Raw genomic sequence first — 19,471 nt, 5'->3', positions numbered from 1 at the left:
GTCTAATACAGTAGCCATGAGCCACACACTGCTACTGTGCACTTGGCTGTGGCTAGTCCAAACAGATGACCTGTAAGTGTAAAATACACTCCAGATTTTAAAGACTTGGTATGAAAAAAGTATCTCAACAACTTTTATATTGATTATATGTTGAAATGATGGTTTGGACATTAAATTGGGTTAAATACAATATATTATTAGTTAATCTCACCTGTTTTTTTTTAAATTAATGCAGCTACCAGAAAAATTTTAATTACACAGGCAGATTACATTATATTTCTATTGGGCAGCACTTATTTAGACAAATACCCGTCTGGACTGAATCACATTCACATGTCTTTGTGAACAGGATAGTGCAATCCCCAGAATTAAAAATAAAAATTACCAGTGGTTTTCAGTCTTCTTTCTCACCCCCCAACTCTTCCCTAGCAAATTAACTCTGCAGAAAGAGGCTGCATTTCTCTTGTCAAAACTCACTTGCTCAAAGATCTTTATTAAAACAGTTCATCTGAACACTCAGGTTTATCTGAAAGCTGCACACCGAGCCTCTGAAATATTTAATGCAAGAAAGTTTTGCTACAGAATCGAAACTTACAAGATTTCTCGAGAGAAAGGTGGGGAAATGGTTGGATTTTTTTTTTCTTTCTGATTTTGGTCAGCTTGTTGCTTGAAACAAATAAAGGATACAAAGCAAAGTTAAACACCAGTTTCTTTCTAAAGCTTACTTAACTGATGGCCCCAATTAATTTTTCTCTTTCTTTTTTGCATGAGGAGGCTGCCAAGGTACGGCAGAGGGTACCAGGGATGGAAGAGCCAGCCCAACAAAATGAAAACTGTCATCAACAGGCTCCCTTGAGTCCGGTCATCTCTTTGAATTTTAGTTCACCCATTGGGTCCCAGGCTGCTTGATGAAAAGAAAGCGTGGGCAATGGACAAATGTATTTCTACCTGCCTCAATGGAAAACCGCACTTAGGACCCAGCAGTAATAGCTGCCAAATGATCAGCACATCATGCTCAAAAGATTCACGAAATTATGATATAACCGGTGCCTGGAGGTAATCCAGAGATGCTTGTCATGAGCTCTGTTTCCATTCCTTGGAATAGGGTTAGGCCCTGGGTGGCCCACCCATGCTGCCAGATATGCAACAACCATGATGGGCCCTTAAAGATCATATGGGGGACGGTTGAATTCTGCAGCCCTCTTGTATTATAGATGGGAAAACTGGGGGTGTGAGTGATGGAACTGGGTTACACTGTGGCACTGGGGCACCGTCCAGACTCAGAGCCAGGTCTGCAGTTCTCAGAGGCAGGGAAAAGCAGCCCCTGGTCAAGCGAAGCAGAGATCTTTCCCATTAAAAAAAATGGTTACTTCTTTTGCGAATTTGTCCTCCTCACCTTAAGTAGGAAGACACTATCGGAGCCTTTTATTGTAATAACGTAGTCAAAGGCACAAGAGATGGAACTGTTGTAAAAAGACCCGAGTTTTGGTAAGTACGGGGAAGAGTGAAGTCATGTGATTCTCCACAATTCCCTTAGCCTCTGGTGTAGACACTACGTTGTGCCTCCTTTAGAGCCAAGGACCCTCCCCGGTAGAATGTCAGAAAGGCACGACCTTTGGAGCTTCGCCTCAGTGAGGGTCCATTGTCTCAGTCCGTGGGCCGAGGATGCCTCTCCCCACCTCCTCCCATTTTCAAAGCGAACCGGTGTGTACACGGTGCACCAGGAGGCTGCGCCTGAACCTCCGGCTCGGTCCCTCCTATGTGGCTTTCAACTCGATCCTCTCTCCAGTCCTGTCCTCAGGTTTCGTGAATACTGAGTTCGTAAAGGCAGTCGAGGTATCTATGAATTTTCGCCTGTACGCTCGGCTCACATGGCGGACACAAACCGATCCGCTCCGCCTGGATAGGCAGCCGCATGGCGAGCGTGGTAGGCGCCTCCATTGCCCCCTCCGAGCTGCCCACCAGGATTGTAGCAGGGCCCCAGTGCTCCGAACTGGCCGGGCGATGTGCGCCCATAGAAGTCCACTGCAGTCTCGACGCCGCCACTGCTGCCACCCGCGGGGGGCGAAGCGGGCCCGGCCAACCGGCCAGCCGCTGCGAAGAGGGCGCTGCCGGCCCCTTGCGAGTACGCGCCGTCTGGGCCCGCGTAGGCGGCCGCATAGGCGGAAGTGTTGGCAGGTCGGGCGACGGCGCAGCCTGAGGGCTGGTAAGCGGTGGTAGTGGCAGAGGCGCCGGCCGAGGCAAAGGCGCAGGAACCGGAGGGCCCTGACGGCGCGGGGCCCAGTTCTGGGCTGAGCGGCCGCTCAGGCACCAGGCCGAAGACGCGGCACGGGCCTGGGGACGCAGCCGGGTAGTAGACCGGGGGCGGCGCGGCGAGCGACGGCGGGGCATAGCCTGCATAGACGGCGCCCGGGTAAGGCGGGCGCGCAGCGGGCACCCCGCCCGGGAAAATGGCGGCAGCGGCAGCGGCCGCGGCAGCAGCCGCAGCGGCGGCCGCGTCGTGCATGTAAGCCGGGTAAGTGGAGAGATCAGAGCGCTTGAAGCGCTTGCGGCGGCGCAGGAAGCTGCCGCTCTCGAACATGTCCTCGGCGTTGGGGTCGAGTGCCCAGTAGTTGCCCTTGCCCGGGCGGCCGGCCTCGCGCGGGATCTTGAGGAAGCAGTCGTTGAGTGTGAGGTTGTGGCGGATGCTGTTCTGCCACTTTTTGGGGTTGTCGCGGTAGAAGGGGAAACGCTCGGTGATGAACTTGTAGATGCCGCCCAGCGTGAGGCGGCGCTCCGGCGCGTGCGCGATGGCCATGGCAATGAGCGCAATATAGCTGTAGGGCGGCTTCCCACGCTGCAGGGGGCGCTTCCGCCGCCGCCCGCCAGCGCCGCGACCCGCGGCCTCTGCGGGGACCCCGGCCCCCGCCTCACCGCGCTCCTCCTTCACGGCCGCCAGCGCCTCCGGCTGCGGCGGCGGCGGCGGTGGCGGCCCGCTCTCCGCCGTCATGGCGCAGCCGTCCCGCGTCCCTGGGGCGTCCCCGCTGCTGTCGAGGGTCGGGGGCGGGTCTGGGAGCTGCTGGGCCCGGGACGCAGGGTAACGGGAACCGACGCTGGGGCCCTCTGCAGAGAGTTCAGGGTGTCCTCGCAGCTGGCACCGGGAGCACAGCTTTCCTGGCAGGGGCGCCCAGGAGCTTTGGCGCCCGTAGTTTCCGGGCTGGCTCAGTGCGGACAGAGGCTCAAGAGTGTCCCGCCCACCGACGGCTCTGCTCGTGTTCTGGAGCTCGAAGTCAGGCGCCAGCAGCGACGTTGGGACCCGGACGAGGCTCTTGTCGCAGGCTGAAGTGTCCTTTGCGCGCTGGTGCCAGGAGGTCACGGGGTCTGGAATTGGTCCTGGGCTGGAGCGCCTGCATCAGTTCTGGGCTTCCTGCTGATCTGAGGATAACCGTCGAGGTCCTGAGCGCAGAGGAGGCTGCGGGCCCCAAGGTCTGAAACGAGAGCAGTTAGTGCAGGCGTGGGGACACTCTGGTGGGGGCCGCCTAGGCGGCGCCCCTGCGGCCGGGGCCGCCGAAGGCGCGGAGGGCAAGGAGGCGAGGCAAGGCGACGGCGGCGAGGTTGCGGCGCGGGCCAGGCGGGGTGGCCGGCGACTGTTCCTCTCCGCAGGGTTGGCCTCAAGCCGCCAAGACCGCTGGCGAGGCGCTTCCCTGCACACACCCGGACCGGCTCCTCCCTCTGCGGGTTTCTCCTCCTTAAAGGCGCCAGGAAGCTTGGGGCGGTGCCCGTTCCCCGCCCGCCCCCCGACTGCCCGCCCCCTGGGCCTCGGCGCACCTCCCCAGGTAGGAGATGCTGTGGCGGCGCGGCGGGTACACCACACGATCTGAGCATGGAGGTCCCTTGGAGGTCTCCTGGGCCGGTCCTCTGCGCGCCGACGGGGAGACTGAGGTCGGGAGAGGCCAGGAACTGTCTCTGGAGACCTCGGCGCCCGAACTCAGCGCTTCGGGACTTTACCAGCCTCTATAGAAGGCTGGGACCCGCAGGTGAAAGGAAGGGCTCGCCTCACCTTTTTTGGCTGGAGAGGGTGAGAATTGGCTGAGGGGCGCTTGGTTCTTGAGGGTGGGGGACGAGGAAGGGAGAAGACACTCCAGGTGACTGGCTTCCAAGGTCTTTCAAGGATGATTTATTTTCAAACCCCAACTCAAGGCTGCCCTGGCCATTCCCCATCCAGTCCCTCATCTTTCAGGCAGGATTCCTAGGTCCGATAGAGGAGGTGACTTGCCACGGTTCCACCGCGACTTCGCAGCTTAGCCGAACCTCACACCTGCCTGCGTCTCTGGTAGGAGTGCGTTTCCTCGACATGTACCAGAGGTAGCCACTTTCCCTCGGTGGGTTCCAGGTTCCTCCACTGTACCGAGGTTTTGTATCTCAATTGCTGATATTTAGGGAAAGGCCGCAACACCCGCCCCACCCCCCCGCCCTCCAATCTTTTATCTTTGGGTGGCTCGGGACCCCTCTCTATATGATGTGGAGTGACACAGCTTAAAGAGGATGGAGGCTAGGCTTCTGCCCTCTCGCGGCAACCTTCTCCTCCAGTTCGCCCAGCCAGGAAGGCTCCAAGTGGCTCCCAAGACCTCCGGGGGCAGCCGAGCAGCCCCTTCCCGCAGCGGGACGGAGGGCTGCGAGAGGTGGGGGCCGGGGTTGTGGGCGCTCTGGGTGGGCGAGTCTCCCGGGGAAGGGGCGGGCAGACGGGACCCGTCCGCTTCGTGGGTGTCCGGTTTCGGAGTTCGTTTCCCGCCAGCTCCCTAAGGCCTGATTTGGCCTCGCTCAAGACCCCCTGCGGCGGCGGCCCCTAAGGTCTGGGTTCGCAGGGACACTTTGGGCCTGTCCCTTCCCGGTCACAAGCCCTGAATTTTCTCCTCTGAGAACTGGGGGCGGGAAAGCATGTGCGGGTGTCAGGGGTGGGGCGTTCTACCCTTAGGATTTCAGGCTCCGGCCGAGACGCAGCTTTCCGCGGGGCTGCGTGTGCAGGGCTGGGCGGAGAGAGCCGCGAGAGCGCGGGCGGCGGCCTTCAGGGGCTTTAGTCGCGTTCTTCGTGGAGATGAGCTCCGGGCAGGTTCAGCCCCGCCAAGCATTGGGCAAATGCCTTCGGAAGAAAGAGGCAAAGAGTTAAGATCCTCGCTCCGGCGACCCGGGTGTGGAATCAAATTGAACGGTTTGCATGAAGACCTTCCTCAGCGGATTCATGCTCGAAAGACGGGAGAGGCTTTTCACTCGCTCAAAAACCTACCAGCTTCCTTCCTTCCTACTTTCCTCCCAGCAAAGTAACGAAGCTGCGAAAATCCAGGTTTCATCCTGTTACGTTTTTTCAAAGGGAAAAAAAAAGTTTAACATTTTAACCAGATACATTATAGCAATCTTTTAATACTGGATTTTGTGGTTCTCTGTATTTCCAACATTCAGATTTCCAAATGTTAAATTTTGGACCACTGTCCTAACGTGAATCCATAAATCAAATAATGTGATTCTGTAGTTCTAAGATTCCATGACCAGAAGTCTAAATTATTTGACTGTGATTATATTCCTATGACTTTAAGCTTCTGGTCAGAGAGTAAAAGCGTATTCCTCATATTTTAAGATGCTGGGAGTAAGATTTTGTGCCTGAAAATATGATGCCACTGCTGGGAGTTGTAGTTTCTCTAGGTTTTAGATATTTTTGCAGCTCTAAGGTACATATAACTTAATTTGAATTCCTGTCTAGGAATGTCTGATTGGAAGATTTGGGTCCTTTAAATCCACATCTCTCTTCTTATTTAATTCTAAAATATTAGTTCTAGATCCACTATTTTATAACTCAAATAATCTAATAATTCTTATAATATTTGTGACCATATGCTTTAATGACTTTATGATAGAGACTTTTAAGCTCCAATTACTATGGTTAGAAACCTCCATGTCTCACGATATTTTGATCCTCATTGTTTTGTGACTGTGGACCCATTGTAGACAACTGATCCTTTTTCTCAAACTTTGCGGCTACTGAGCTACACCTGTGCAACAAACCAAGCCTTAGCATCCTGAGATTAGATTTATTAAGATTATGATTCTAAGATTTTCATGAACAAAGGATCCTAAAAATTCTATTCCATAAATGTTTTATTCTAATAACACATTTCAAAATTCTGTACTTTGAAGATTCTATGAATCCATGATGTAAAATTTGAATTAAACGATTTGAGTGAACTGGGACAATTCACCCGTTTGGATCAAAACTATACATAAAGATCCCCTCGGTGCCAGGCCATTTCCTCCACTTTCTCTCATCCAGTCTTCCCCTCTTCCCTGGTGCAGTGCTCCTTAACGTGTTTAGGGGTAACAGACCCCATTGAGAACCATTTGTAAGCTGTGGAGTGGGTCCCAGTCCCTTGGAAATCATTCTTCTAGTCCAGCAGCGGTGGGTTGGTGTTGATGTAGGCGGGTGCTGGGTGATTTCCATCCTCTTTGTAGCCGCCTTCAGCCCTGCATGTATCCCCAGCACCTTTTGGAAAAACCTGTCCCCTCACAGGCTATTTTATGTTAAATTTTGGGGGGAGGGGAGGAGTGCTGGTGATCTGTAGAAGATGCTGGTAGCTCTTCCCCTAACTGCTTTACCGAGTTTTGAAGTGCCCTCAGAGGGTTTCGTAAATATAAAGGAGGGGATCCAAGGAGTCATGGAAAATTCCTCCATATCTCTTGACCCAGATGCCCCTGCATGCAGATGCAGAGGTAGCCTGCTCTTCTCCTTAAGGAAATCTTGGAAATCCAAGCTGGAAGGAAACTAGACCCAGATTGCTGAAGGGCCTTGCTTAAAGTCTTGCAGAGGAGGTTCTACACTGAAAGGGAAACTCAGGTTATTCAGGCTCCTTACCTCCTGGCCCTGAAGCCTCTCTGTCTTTTCCTGAGTTCTCAGAGCCTCACTTGTGCTTAAAGACCTCCTTACGGTGAGACAGTGGAAACTCCAGGCCCAGATGCTTGCGAATCAGATCTAAGAATCTCGGCACAGCCAGAACACAGTGACCTCCGTTTGGATTACTCTGGGGCAGTCAGTCAGGGTCAGTGGGCTGTATGGCCTCAGAGTGCCAAAAAGGGGGTCGGTCCTGTGTCACACACTGCCCAGCCGCTAGTCACAGCAGTGGCACGGAGTGAGAGCTCAGATTACAGCTAGCTCATTTACTGGCCCAGCGGCTTTGAGCTATCTGCTGCCCTTCTTAGGCCTCAGTTTCCCCATCTGTGAAGTGGGGGACTCCCTACCTGTCGCCCCCCCCCTTCCAGGGAGTCAAGAGGATGGAGTAGGGTGCATCGCCAACCCGTCATTATCTTCTTGTCTTTTTAATTGTTTTCAGGGTGAAACTTGGTTGTGAAAAAAAGACAAGCTGCTGGGGAAAATTCAAGTCGTTCCCACTCATGTGCGGAAATGAGATGCCCCCCCTCAAAGAAGTAGTGGTTGATTAAAGTAAAATGCTTTCTGCCCGCCTAGAAGGGAGAATGTGTGTGGGGAGGGTATTCCAGTCTTCGAGTCTGCGTGGATGTGGCTTTTTTCTGCTCCCACCGACGCGCAGGGATCCCCGGGGCTTGGTCAGGGCAACACAGCTTCTAGCGCTTTCTCGCCATTGGTTCACTTAAATACTGTGAACAGAGAATTATCATCACCCCAGGACCAGGCAGAGAAACTGGGACCCAGAGAGGGGATCCTTCTGCTTCCCATCACCCCGCTTAGCTTGCACCCTGCCACCAGACTCCCGGTTCACCTCAAGGAAGCTCCCAATCCCTGCCTCAGAGCCCCCTCCCAACACTGTTATCTCGCCCCGGAATGGGTAGCTCAGGAACCTGCTGGGACATCCAGGAGCTCCGCGGCTGCGGTGAAAAGGGCAAGCCGACTCCGAGAGGATGCGGACTTGTCCCACCTCGCACAGCGAGCCAGGGTTCGAGCGGGCTCTGAGCCCGGGCCTTACCCCCGCCCCCAGGTTAGCTTCTCGGAGCTTCCTCAGGCGCTCAGTGAGCGTTCCTGAGCCAAGGACTGAGGAAGGCAAGGTAAGATCCTAGTCCGCTCACACCGAGCGGGAGAGAGCCTGGCTGTGGCAGTGGACTCTCCTGGGAAAGCCGTGGTCCCTAGCGGAGTTGATGAGAGCAGGACCCAGGGAATTCTCAGCGAGGCCAGCAGGCGCAAGTCGGTTAGATTCTAGGACCTGGGGGGCAGGAGCAGTCCTCTAGAATCATCGGGCATCCTGGTTTCTTGGGTATTCCGAGCTCTATGCACAGCTTTGGGACTCTGAGAAGCAGGGAAGATTGTGAATGTTCATTTCGGGCTGCAGAGTTCATGGTTTGCAAGACAATCTCAAAAGGGCCTCTCATTAGTCCCTTTTCCCTCTCAAAGGGGAAACGCACTAGACTGGATTCTAGTACCGCCTGAGGTACAGGAAGATACAGTGACTTGTCTCCCCTCCCCAGGCCAGGCTCCGCCCGGAGCCCCAGGCCTCTGATTCCAGTCCTTGACCTCTCCTCCTGCCCCGCACTGTGACCATCAGGGCACCTCGCCCCAAGCTCAGTCCAGGCTCCCGGGGTGGGGACGTGGGTGCGGACAGGGGTGGTTAGAGCTTGGTACAGTGCCTCAGGCAGGTACCCAGCCCAGCTGGCTGGTTGCTCAGTGCCCACAGTGCCAGGTGGGCAATAGCATGGGAGCCCGAAGACACTTGTCCTTGGACACACACGTGCGTGGGCTTGGTACAGTGCCTCAGGCAGGTACCCAGCCCAGCTGGCTGGTTGCTCAGTGCCCACAGTGCCAGGTGGGCAATAGCATGGGAGCCCGAAGACACTTGTCCTTGGACACACACGTGCGTGGGCAGCCCAGCTCTCCTCTGGTCTCTTTCCTTCGGGCTTTTTGGGCTTTCTTTCTCTTTTTTAGCCTGAGAGTGTATATCTTTCTTAATCTCACCGTCTGCCCTTTTGCCTCCTTGGCCTGAATGTATCCTCCCTTTCTGGGCATGTATCCCCGGAGTCACTCGAAAAGAGAGCCTGTACACTTCAGCCAGGGTTGCGTTGCCCATATCAGCCTCTTCTCTCCTGGAGGATGGTGCAGACAGTGGCAGGGCTGGGACAGACGCAGGTTCACCCAGGAGGACCCTGGAGTGTGGGAGTCCTGATCCTCAGCCTTTCTGCCCAAGCACCTCTGAAGCCCTCAGCTCCCTCAGCTCTGCTGAGCCTGGCTGGGGAAGAGGGGAACACAAGGTTATACACGCCAGCCTTCTGGACAAATCTAAGGCTCCAAACAGTCCTCTCCAGCAGGGCACTCCCGCTGTTTGTCTCTGCACAAACTGGGCCACTTGGCTGCTCAAAGGCTCTCAATGCCTCTGCTTCCTCCAGGGCAAGATCAAGTACACTTTGCCTGGCCTGGCAGTTCAGGGCCCTTTGGACACAGTGCAGCCCCTTCCCACCCCTGCTCTCTTCCTTGGTTTTCCCTGCCCCCAGCTTCAGAGGACTGCCCTCCCCGCCCCCCCCGCCCCCCCCCCCCCCCCCCCGCCAAGTCTTCTCCAGTTCTCTCGCATAAATTCTTGCCCTCAGCCTGGAAAAGCTGGAAAAGTTGGCCCACCTCAGCTCAAATGTCTCCTCTTCTGGGAAGTCCTCCTTGATCTGCCTGAGTAAGTCAAACACACCCTCTTTGGGCCTGCCCCAGCATGTTTGGATTTTGGCACTTGTCACACATTTCTGTGGTGTAGTAATTTGGTTATGTGACTGTCTCTGTTCTTCTCTGGGAGCTCCTTGGTGGCAGGAAGTATGGCTTCCTGCAACTGGACACACGGGTCCCCAGCACAGAGCCTGGCTCAAGGAAAAATGTGGCTCTGCTATGAGAGCCAGTTACTTAGAGTCAGTCCTGGGTCAGTTCCTGTCTCTACCTCTTCCCAGCTGTGTTATCTTTGGCCACTTATTCACTCCGAACCTCAGTTTTTCGATCTATAAAATGGGGATAATATTAATGTCATAAGAGAGTTGTGATGGTTGCTTTTGTTAACTGCAAACACATGCAAAACTCTTCTATGTGCAGACACTGTTTTAAGCACTTTATGAACATTAAATACACTAACATATCAGGAGACCTGGGGGCAAGTCTCAGGCCTGTCACTAACTGGGTATTGGGGGTACATCCAGGAGAACAGGCAGAGTGCTGGATCTGGAAGGCATAATGACTTGATATGCCATCTAGGCAGGTGGGCAGCTGCAAAAGAGCCCAGAAGTAGGGATCTCGCAGATGATAGGGCTTAAGGGAAGGTTCAGACTCAGAACAGCATCTTCTACCCTAGGTTCAGGTATGGAGGCCTCTGGGATGATTCTGGGGCCATCTGAGAGGCACAGTTGGGCCAGCTTGGCCCTACTGGGCTGAAGTCTGAGTGTTTCGCAGGGCAGCCTCTCTCCCTGGTGTCCTGGAAACTTAGGGCATTGGATCTGTATGCAGCCCTGGTTTCTATCTAGGCAGATCTGGCCCAACCTTTTGGCAGGAGGGTTCGGGAAAGCTTCAACATTGAGCTGGGCATATTCAGAGGTATATTCTTTAGTCCTGAAGCCATCCACTTACTTGTCACCCAGTAGGGTAGGAGTCCAGGGGCCGTGGGGATGATGAGGGGATCTGGGCTTACCCTCCTGATATGGATTTGGACATACTCCAAGAGAAAGGAAGAGGTGAGAGTCCCTTTAGGGGGCCTCACTCTTGGTGGGTGTTGTACATGGCTCTTTGTCTTCTTTGAGCCCTGGCCAGGCCAAACTGGCCCCAGGTCCTGGGACCAAATGGACTACTGGAACTTAGCTCTGGGTCAGTGGAATAATACAATAGCTTCTATCTACAGGCTTCTATTACTTTTTTTTTCTAAGTTCTAACTTTCTCGTAGACAGCCTACTATTTCTTATGTGTAATTTGTGGAGCTGTCTCTGATTGTGGGGACATTTGTTGGCCAGAGATGATTGACATTGGTTTTACCCAGTGAGTGAGTCATACAGTCCAAGCTCAGGTAAGCAGCTCCACCTTCTTCTCCAGGTTCACTTTGCTTACCACCTTCTAGTACTCCTCCCTTGCGAACTGGCTTTCTGTCATTTATGGAACTGAAATAACCTAAGCAGACTAACAGTGATGGAAGAAAAGAGTGTGTCCTTCACACCACACCATAGCTCTGTTCAGCATTTTATCAATGATATACAAGAAGGCATAGAAAGCAAGCTGATTGGGCTTGTGGCTGACCACGCTGAGGCGCTGATGCTGGTAGCTGACAGATGCAAGACTCGGAATAATCACCAGGTTGGGAGACTGAGCCAAAGCCAACAAGAAAACATTTAAAAAACTGTTATGGAAACATCATAACATTACAGGAGACAAAGCCAGAAGGAAAAGTCACCCACATGCCAATTACCTATCATTCATCTACTAGGTTTTTCTATGTTCTGTTTTTTTTTCTCCTTTGTGTTCTTATGCACATATATATGTTTATATAGGTATAACCATAGTGTATGTACAATCCTGTAGTCTTTATATACAATGTATTTGCATTATTTTGTAAACATATCTACATGTTGCCCCCTACTTCCCATTTTTCATTTGTAGTTGGAAATGAAATGGTCTAGTGTTGATTTAACCCTTTTATGGTAGCTAGGCAATTAGATAATTTCCAGTATCTTTGATATAGGTGATGCTGCTATGTGTTGGTATAAAGAGCTTAGTATTTCTTTTGAATTATCCTTAAGACAGATTCCTAAGAGTGAGATTTATGGAATGAGGAACATTTTTGTGTTTCTTAATATAGTGCTACCAAGTTGTCTCTAAGGACATTTTGCAACTCACCACAATCAAGATAATTAACATATCCATCACCCCTAAAAGATTCCTTATGCCCCTGTGATTGGTGATTGATTCATTTCCCCCCCCCATATCTGTAGGCAATCACTGATCTACTTATGTCACTATAGAATAGTTTGCATTTTATTGAACTTTATATAAATGGAATAACACAGTGTATTTATTTTGTCTGTTTTCACTCAGCATAACTATTTTGATATTCATCTATGTTGTGATATCAATAGTCAATTACTTTTTTTTTTGCTAAGTAGTATTCCATTACATGGACCATACCATGGTTTGTTAATCCTTTCACTTGTTGGTGGACATTTGGGTTGTTTCCATTTTTGACTCTTATAAACAAGCTGCTATGAATAGTTGTGTACAGGTCTTTATGTGGCTATGTTCTCACTTCTCTTCGGTAAATACCTAGGAGAGGAATATCTGGGTCAGATGGTAGGTTATGTTTAAATTTTTAAGAAATTGCCAAACTTTTCACAAAGTGGCTGTATTTCTTTTATTTCTTCTAGCAGTAGATGAGAGTTTTAATTGCTCCGTCTCCTTACCAAAACTTGATTAGTACAGTCTTTTAAATTTTACCCGTTTTAGTATATAGTGGTATCTCGTAGCTTTAATTTGCATTTCCCTCATGACTAATAATATGTTTATTATCTATTGCTGTGTAACAAATTACCCCCACATTAGTGGCATAAAACAACAAACATTTATCGTCTCACAGTTTCTATGGATCAGGAATCTGGGTGTGGCTTGGCTGGGTGTGGTTAGCAGAACTGACCAATCTGAGCTTAAAGCTGCTTTGGAGTAGTGCTGGATATGGGAAAATTGGAGAGAAGAAGAAATGAAAGAGCAAAGTGTTGGAAAAGTAGACAGAATTGTCAGGCTGAAAAAAAAAAATCGCCAGGCTGTAGTTTTCCTGCTAGATGGAGGAGTTTGCATTTCCAGATGATTCTAGGAAATGGAACATTTGTTGAACAATGTACGTGTATCAGGCTTTGATGTTTGTTCATTTAATCGATCCTCGGAACAGTCCCATTTTAAAGATTTAGAAATTGAAATCTGAAAAGTTAAGTAAAACTTGGCCAAGGCCATATACTTGAGATGGATTTGAACCCCCCTCTGTTTCCTGTCAAAGCCCACTCTGCCTCACAGTGTCATTGCCTCTAGAGCCCATACGACCTCTTTGAGTAAGTTCTAGTGGACAGTAAGAAGTGCAGATCCTCTGATCACTCAGGTTTCAGCTGATAGCCTGGGTTCTCCTTAGAGACTGAGTCATGTTGCAAAACCTCCCCGCATCCTCTACTCTAACAGGCTTGAGCGGCCTCTGTAAGGTCCACCTCAGTTAGCGAAAGGACAGTAGGTCTTTGCTCTGGCTACCTCCATGAATGATATCTGCCTTATAAGGGAAGAGTCACTGGTGGCCCGACTTGAGATGTCTTCTGCCCAGTCAGCACCCCCTAATCCAACACCCCTAGACACAATAAATCTTAGATGTGAAGCTGCTTCAAATTTTAGCTCCAAGTAGTGAGTGCGTGTATGATCAGGCCATGCAAGATGGCTGTTCTCTTGCTCTCTGTACCTCCTCTGCTCTACCAGTCCCTGCCTCACCTATACCCTACTCACCTGACTGACCCTCCCTCTTGATCATAGAGCCTATCAGTAGATGCCTAGGTACGTTCCTTTGGCCCCAGCTAGTGATTGTTCTAATCTTTAGATCAGAACGTCTCCACTAGGACAGTTTATCAAAGGGTAGTGAGGGGCACGCACCTCTGATGGTTTCCCTGGTAACCGATGAGCCAACCTGACGTCAGTTCCCTCTATAACTGGTAACCTCCCTCTCCCCGCGATAGTGAAGGTGGCTGCCTGCCATCCGTGTCCACGGTGGGGTGTCACTCCAGGACCCTTTTGTGAGATCCCCTGTCCCATAAACCATTGCGTCTCTGTCACTGTCTTCGGGCTCTTTCTTCAGTCTTGAGGCTGAGCAAGTATAGGGCTTGTAGGCCTGCAGGCTGCAGCCCAACAGTGGGTTTCAGAAGGTCCAATCTCCTCTCCAGGTTCAGTTTCTTCAGCCATCGAATGGAGGGGGAGGATTTGCTTGGCTAGGTTAGTAGTTGTCCTGACCCCATGGAAGAGAAGACTGCAAAGTATCCTCCAGTCCACAAGAGCACTAGGCATTGTCTATTGATTAAGTCATTCATAGGTCTTGCATATATGTATGATTACTTTTCAAGTGTGTGTAAAGTTGCGTCATAAATAAAATGCAAATCCATTTCAAGACGTTACCGAAGTTTTGGTCATTTTTTGGACCTGAAACTTACCAATCAATGTTTACTAAAAAGTATGTCTACCTTACATATATGTGTGCATGTTGTGAGAACTGTGGAATTTATAGCTGTTAAAAAAGTATTCTCACACTCAAAGCAATTGAAAAGCACTAAGAGACTCCCCACAAAAAAAAAAAAAAAAAAAAGAGACTCCCCACAGTCTCTCTAGCCAGCTGGAGTAATAGTAAACGTATTTAACAAACAGTATGTTGTTCAATGAGTATAAAGTTACAGTTATACAGGATGAATCAGTTGTAGAGATCTCCTGTAGGACATAGTGCCTATAGTTAACAATAAGGTGTTGTGTGCTTAAAAATTTGTTGAGGGTAGATCTCATGCTGAATGTTCTTATCACACACACACATACAAATGAAGGGACATAATGAATTCTTCTGAGGTAATAGATATGTCTGTCACCTTGATTGTGGTGATAGTATCACAGGTATATGCATATGTCCAAACTCATCAAAATAATGCATTCAATATGTACAGTTTTTTAATATCTATTATACCTCAATAAAGCTGTTAAAAAACCAAACCAGTAAGTCGAGGGGTGCTGACCAATTAGAATGGAAGCCTGCTAGGACAGTGGGGCCCCGCATCCCCACTTCTTGCTGTTTCAGGCTTTAACCCTTTAGTTGCAGAATCTTGGGGCATTCCAGGGAATCCCAGGGGAAGCACTGAGACAGCCAGGACAGCTGGGGGCATGGGTAGGGGTGGGAATGGGGGCTTGGCAGTGGCTGTTTGTCTGTGGGGCATCACAGTATTTCAGTATCTCAGTGTTTAGAGATTGCATGCAGGTCATCCTCCAGTGGCTGCGTGGAGATGGCATACAATGCCTGGATATGTGCTTGGACTCTTCCTTCCTGCACAGCTGACTCTCCATGGCCACACGCCTACCTGGTATCTGTGCACTGTGCCCTTCTGCCCCAAATTTGACTTTAAAATGCTCCACTGTGCTGGACAGTTTTCCACCCAGATGGTAAACTTGTGACCCTCCAAATCTGGTTTTGGTTGAATGAGTTCATCTCCTTCTCACTATCTGTGTACAAGTGAGCTGTGTAAAGGGAAAGAAGCAGAATTTGAGGTCAGGAATTGGTTCTGCTTTCACATCCCAGCTCTACTACTTTTCCTCCATATGCCCCTGGGGGCAAGTCAATAAATGGGGTGGTGACATATGTCCTGTCCCCCTCATAAGTCTGTGCTGAGGTTTAAATGAGAGAAAAGAGGGGAAGCACTTTGCAAACTGTAAAGTACTGTGCACACATGAGCGAGTCTCTGTTCCATAGGATCTGATTGTTAAGCATGTTGCTTGTCTGCTTCTGATTGAATCAGGGGTTACAGATCTGCTATTTATTTAGAATGTTTCCTGACTATTCTCAAATGTGACTATGATGTAGCTTTACCTTTTAATGGACAGGGGAAGATCACTGCAAAAAGTGTGATCTTTCTTTCCCTTTAACCCTAGAAAATCAGAGTTGACATGGGCTGCTAGAGAGTACCTAATTCATTTTATAAATGGGGTCACTGAGGTCCAGAGAGGGTCAGTGAATGGCCCAAAGCCACATAGTGAGTTAGTGGCAAAGCCAGAACCAGGTGTTCTGTTGCCCAGCTCTTTTCATCACAATACGTGACATGTCTCATGGCAAACCATTCATTCATGTTTTCGATCATTCAACAGCATTTATTGAGTCACTAGTAAATGCTGGGCTCTGTGCAGACTATTTTGTGGGTAGACAAGTTGGGTACCATTCTGCTCTCAAGTTGCTCATGACACTGGGCAGAGAATGTTCTTTCAGAATCCTGAGGGGACCAGAGAAAGTGTTATCTATATAGGTCTGGCAATCCCCCTTGGGAGTGGGGGTGGTTTTTGAGAACAGTCACTAAGAGTGATGAAGCTCAACAATGCTGACCCAACAGCAGCAAACAACCAAGCATCCTCATCTGCCTGTCTCATTCAGGGTTCACAAGCGCCTCATACTACAGATGGGGACGTTGACAGCCCTGAGAAGGGAAGGGATACGACCGGGGTCACAGGGCTAGAAAGTGCCAAAGCCACTTTGATTGAAAACGGGGTGTGATTCTAGGGTCTGTGGGTCTTATGAACCGGCTCAATTTAGGTAGAAAGAGCATGGGTTTGGGTGCTGCAGATATCTGGGTTCAAATCCCAGGTGTACCATTTCGCAGCTGTGTGACTTCGGGCAAGTTCTTCTTTCGGAGATTGTTTTCTCGTGTACAAAATAGAGATAACAGTGTACTGACCTTGTAGGGCTCCTGTGAGGGTGAAATCAGTGCCTGAGGGTGGAGCCCCTAGATAGTGCCTGGCGTGTGGTGGGCACTCAATACCTGTTCCTTTGCTGCTTCCACTAGCTCCTGATGTGGGTGCCTTGGCCGGTAACCGAGGCGCCAAGTACTCTTGGCTCTTTGCACCCAAGTCCTGTGTTCCACAACAAAGGCCTGGAAGGTTTTTCTCAGTTGAACAATAATGAAGGCAGTGGTAAAGGTGAGGTTTGCTGAAGACTCAGGCCTGAAAGTTGGGGCTTCTGTCTCAATGCTCTCTCTCTCTCTCTCCCTCCCTCCCTCATGGGTGGGACCTAGTCAAAGCTCCTGAAGGCCCAGTTTGGATGCCGGAGACACCTGCCATGCCTGACTTCACGGGGTGTCAGTTCTGCCTTGTTCCTGCTGCATTCCGGCTTCGTATGTCAGCACCTCATGAAAATCTTCCAGGTCCTGGCTTTGAATAGCTCCTTGGCTGCCTGGGAGTGAAGAGGCTGGCTCTGTTTTGCCTGTCAAATCATCCGCTTTGTCTGTCTACGAGCAGGTAAGCTGAGTCTCCTTACATAATGCCGACTGGGCCATCACTGTCAGGGCTGATTCTGCCCGGCTCAGGCTGAACAAACAGCCATTCAGCCCCCAGCCGAGGCCGAGACCATGCAGTGGCAGGAGCTGCTATTCTTGAGAGCAGTTCGATGACAGGCTCTGAGCAGATGCCGGGCACTTCAGTGGGGAAGGAGCTGAGCTCTGACTTGCCTCTCCCGGCCAAGGCAAATCCTCCTTTCTCAGCTGAGTCAAACCTTCCAAATGACTCCCACTTTCACTCCTGCACTCGCTGGGTGTGTGATATAGCGAGTGGGCAAAATGAAGCAAGAGGTAGCCCCTCAATATATACAGAGAACCCAATAACCTGCCACATTTCTTCTTTTGCCTTAACTGCTAGGAGACTTGGAACAAATTTAGTACTGGAGGCAATAGTTAACTCATCCCAATTGTCTGGTAACATCTTCTGCTCCTTTTAATTGGTTCTCGTCTTAGTCTTTTTTTTTAAAATAAATTTATTTATTTTATTTATTTATTTTTGGCTGCATTGAGTCTTTGTTGCTGTGCGTGGGCTTTCTCTAGTTGCGGAGAGCGGGGGCTACTCTTCCTTGAGGTGCGCATGCTTCTCATTGCGGTGGCTTCTCTTGTTGCAGAGCACGGGCTCTAGGCATGCAGACTTCAGCAGTTGTGGCACGCGGGCTCAGTAGTTGTGGCGCATGGGCTTAGTTGCTCCACGGCATGTGGGATCTTCCCAGACCAGGGCTCGAACCCATGTCCCCTGCATTGGCAGGCAGATTCTTAACCACTGCTCCACCAGGGAAGTCCCTCATCTTAGTCTTTAATCAATCTTTCTTTAATGTATTTTTTATTGTGATAAAATACACACAACAGAAAATTTACCATTAGTGACATTTAGTACATTCACTATGCTGTACAACCATTGCCACTATCCAGTTACAGAACATTTTCATCACCCCAAAACGAAACTGCTTACTCATTAAGCTGTCCTTCCCCATTCTTTAACTTTTAAGATATCACAGGTATCCTTGTAAAGTGAGTAGAGGGTATGGATTCTAAATAAATATAATAAATAAAAGAATAGACAACTCAAATTTCATTGTATTAGCTAGACACATTCACTTTTTATTTTATTACAATTTTCCACGTTCATTTTTGTTTCATTTTCTTCTTTGTTCAATTAGGTATTGAGTTGTGGCTCATTTCTGATCTGGCTGTGTCATTCCAAATTCCCTCCTTTCTTCTCCCTCCCCTTTCCCTCCTCCATCTTCCCTTCCTTCAGACTTTCAGATCTACTATCTAACCTACCTATTATCTATCTATCTACCAATCATCTATCTCTTGATAAAAAATCTGTCTATGAATTATCTATCTATCTATCTATCTATCTATCTATCTATCTATCTATCTATCTATCTATCTATCTATCTTTTATCTATCTTCCTACTCTCCATCCATCCGTGCTTCTCTTTGCAAATCTAGATCATTGGTTCTCAGCCGTGCATATTAGAATCACCTGGTAAGGTTTTAAAATCTACCGATGCCTGGCCCCATCTTGGACCAGTTGAAATGGAAACTTTTGGTGTAGGACCTTGGCATCTGCACATTTTTTAAGTTCTCATAGGTGATTCTAATGCATAGTGAAGATTAAGAATTACTTACCTAAATTAACCTCTCTTGATACTTAGCCTTCTGCAGAAACTACTTATCTCAGTTCTGGTCCTCAGCTAGTCTATTTTTTTACATAAATGCCATTTACTACACATAGTGCTGTATAATCAGCCTTTTGACAACATGTATAAACAACTTTCAATGTACTTAAATTTTTTTCAAGAGCATCATTTTAAAGGCTGCCGAGTGTTTTATAAACATATATATGTTACATTTATGTAATCAGTCTCCTGGGATTTTGATTAGGATTGTACTGAAACTATAAAGGAATTAGAGAAATTTTGTGTCTATTTGATATATATTTAATCCAATTTAAAAATTAAAAATTTTGACCATATGCAAAACAAATAATATGATGTACTCTCAGGTACTCATCATCGTAGACACTGATGCTCCAACAGCCATCAGTCCCGTTCACTTCTGTCCCATCTATATTCCCATCTTCCCCTACTATCATATTATTTTGAAATAAATCCCAGACATCTGTAAGTAATTCAGTATATATCTCTAAAAAATAAAACCCCAATATCATTGTCAAACCAAAAAAAAAAAAAAAAAAACACCCAAAAGAGAAAAACCACAATAATTCCTTAATATCATCAAGGGCAACTTGATGGCTTGTTAAAAGTGAAGTTTCAGATTTCCAATTGTCCCATAAATGTAATTATTTACTTTTTTTTTTTTTTTTTTTTTAAACAAACTCTTTTGCAAAGTGGTTGTGCAATCTTTTTTTTTTTTTTAAGTCATGTTCCTTGCTTTTTTTTTTTTTTTTTTTTTTTTTAATTTTATTTATTTA

At 48.8% G+C, this 19,471-nt stretch overlaps 2 protein-coding genes across 2 annotated transcripts in view; one reads left to right on the top strand and one right to left on the bottom strand.

Moving 5' to 3' along the window:
- Positions 1-473: 473 nt before the first annotated feature.
- On the bottom strand, positions 474-3,812 carry FOXE1 (forkhead box E1). The gene has a single exon (XM_082404139.1). The coding sequence runs from the start codon at positions 2,987-2,989 to the stop codon at positions 1,868-1,870; it is 1,122 nt and encodes a 373-aa protein (XP_082260265.1). The 5' UTR covers positions 2,990-3,812; the 3' UTR covers positions 474-1,867.
- Positions 2,367-19,471, top strand: part of LOC309634268 (uncharacterized protein) — a 145,050-nt gene continuing 127,945 nt past the window's right edge. The window contains exons 1-2 of the mRNA XM_082404249.1: positions 2,367-2,515; positions 16,768-16,990. The gene's annotated coding sequence lies outside the window, so the exon portion shown is untranslated. The remainder of the gene's footprint in view (positions 2,516-16,767; positions 16,991-19,471) is intronic.

Source organism: Balaenoptera borealis (assembly GCF_965194805.1).
Source record: "Balaenoptera borealis genome assembly, chromosome: 8".
Taxonomy (NCBI): domain Eukaryota; kingdom Metazoa; phylum Chordata; class Mammalia; order Artiodactyla; family Balaenopteridae; genus Balaenoptera; species Balaenoptera borealis.
Note: the sequence above shows the minus strand (reverse complement) of the source record. Positions and strands in the feature narration are given on the sequence as shown.